The sequence below is a fragment of the Lucilia cuprina genome, chromosome 6, assembly GCF_022045245.1.
Source record: "Lucilia cuprina isolate Lc7/37 chromosome 6, ASM2204524v1, whole genome shotgun sequence".
Lineage (NCBI taxonomy): Eukaryota > Metazoa > Arthropoda > Insecta > Diptera > Calliphoridae > Lucilia > Lucilia cuprina.
The window spans coordinates 35,929,273-35,931,249 of record NC_060954.1 but is presented as its reverse complement, the minus strand read 5'-3'; the positions used below and the strand labels follow the sequence as shown (position 1 = coordinate 35,931,249).

The 1,977-nt window shown below is 26.7% G+C and overlaps 1 protein-coding gene across 1 annotated transcript; it reads right to left on the bottom strand.

Moving 5' to 3' along the window:
* Positions 1–6: 6 nt before the first annotated feature.
* Positions 7–1,064, bottom strand: LOC124420714 (arfGAP with SH3 domain, ANK repeat and PH domain-containing protein-like). Its single transcript, XM_046954643.1, has 2 exons — positions 790–1,064; positions 7–719 (listed from the first exon to the last, which is right to left on the bottom strand). Exons 1-2 carry the CDS (start codon positions 967–969, stop codon positions 522–524), a joined length of 378 nt encoding a protein of 125 aa, XP_046810599.1. The 5' UTR covers positions 970–1,064; the 3' UTR covers positions 7–521.
* Between the last annotated feature and the right edge of the window lie 913 nt (positions 1,065–1,977).

Below are 1,977 nucleotides of genomic sequence, written 5' to 3'. Positions count from 1 at the left end.
AACTAAGATAATGAATAACTTTACTGATAACTGAAAAACACGAAACATATTTTAAACCAGATTTAACCAAAGAATGAAGATTATCTTTATCAGAAAAACTCGCCCTAAAAATGTTTTGCTTTCGATGAAAAAAGTAATGCCTTATCAATTGTTAATATTTTATTTTTCTTGCTTTTAACTAACAATAACATATTCTTCTTGGTTATTAAATTTGTTTTTATAAAATTCTTAATGTTTTTCTTATGTTTATCTAATATACGTACAATATTTATACTGGAGTAAAATTTTGGAGCGGAACAAATTGTGTCGTGTGTTTGTTGTCTATTAAAAATGTTGTTGAGTAAATCATTTTTTTTTTATTATTATTAAAAAATTTGTATACTTTGATGTTTGCATGTCTTTAAATACCTTTACAACACATACAATAATAATTTATGTCATTCTCTTTCTTTAGCTTAATAAAGTTTAATAATTTAGTTTGTTTCTGTTTGGATTGTATCTTAAGTTTGTAACTTTTACTATTAATCGGGTAACATATGGACGAAACTTACGGGAAACATGCCACGACGTGTGGGATCACCTTCAATAACACCCTCCATCCAATTCTCATCATCGGTGCGCTCATTAAGCACAATTAATATTTCGCCTTCTTTAAATTCCAATTCATCATCATTGTCTGCCGAACAATCGTATAAAGCACGACAACGACGATGTCCAGTCTAAAGTAAAATAAAAAAAAACAATAAAACAAACCATAATTGATTAAAAAAAAGTAATCATTTCACTTACGTAATTAAATTTATTTGCACTCGTACTTGTGCCCTTTAATAGATTATCGGGTGATGAGTTGATACGATCATTATCACTAGATGATAAGTTTGAATCGGCTGAATGATCTAAACCGCCACCAGATGAATCCATATCTGTGTGCCATGATTCATAATCGGCATAATTTGTTGACTGATTCATTAACTGCAAGTGTAGTTGGAAAAAAACAAAAATTAAAGATTATTTATAATTCAATGATTAAACGTTCATACAAAAGAAGAAAAAAAAATTATTTATAATTTATATAGATAAAAAAATTTCATTTTAGTATAAGAGAAAATATTGCCTTTTTTTGAGTATAATTTTTTTAATAAAGCAAAAATAAAAACAATTAAGATAAATATCCTTTGTTAAAATAAAATTGGGCCGGTCATACAGAACCTTTAAACAAGGTTTGAAAACAAACCAAATAGCTTTAAGCATATTTCTCTAGCTAATTTTATTTTTATTACAAAAGCTTAATTTTGGAAATTATTGCTTTCAGAATAGATTAAAATGAATCAAATTTGTGAAAATACTCGATATCAAATAATACTCCATATAATATTCAAATAAAAGAGAAAGTTACGTGGAGAAAAACTCCAGAAAGCTTAAAAAGTAAAACACAGATATACATTTTTTGTTTTTTTTTTTTAATACTAACACAATTGAAAAAAATTCTTTACTTTGAGAGAACACTTTGTGATTGGAATCATGGAAAAGAGATGCTTTTTTGTTTTTGTATAAATAAGTTTTAAAATCTTATTATATTAAGTTTCAGCAATTTAACTAGTCCACGACTCCAATTAGATTAAAATTAGATGAAAAACACACAAATAAATTAATGAATCAAATGGAAAATTGTAAACAAATATGATACAGAGAAACATATACAGATCGGAAGTTCGAAAAAGCAGAAAAATTTGTATAAAAGAATTTTCAGATCAAAAATATCCTAGCAAATATTCAGGTCTAGTTTATTTCAAGTCCAATTTTATTTCAGTTCTAGATCAGTTCTAGTTTATTTCAAGTCCAATTTTAGTTCACTTCTATTTCTGTTCTAGTACAGTTCTAGTTCAGTTCTAGTTCAGTTCTAGTTCAGTTCTAGTTCAGTTCTAGTTCAGTTCTAGTTCAGTTCTAGTTCAGTTCTAGTTCAGTTCTAGTTCAGTT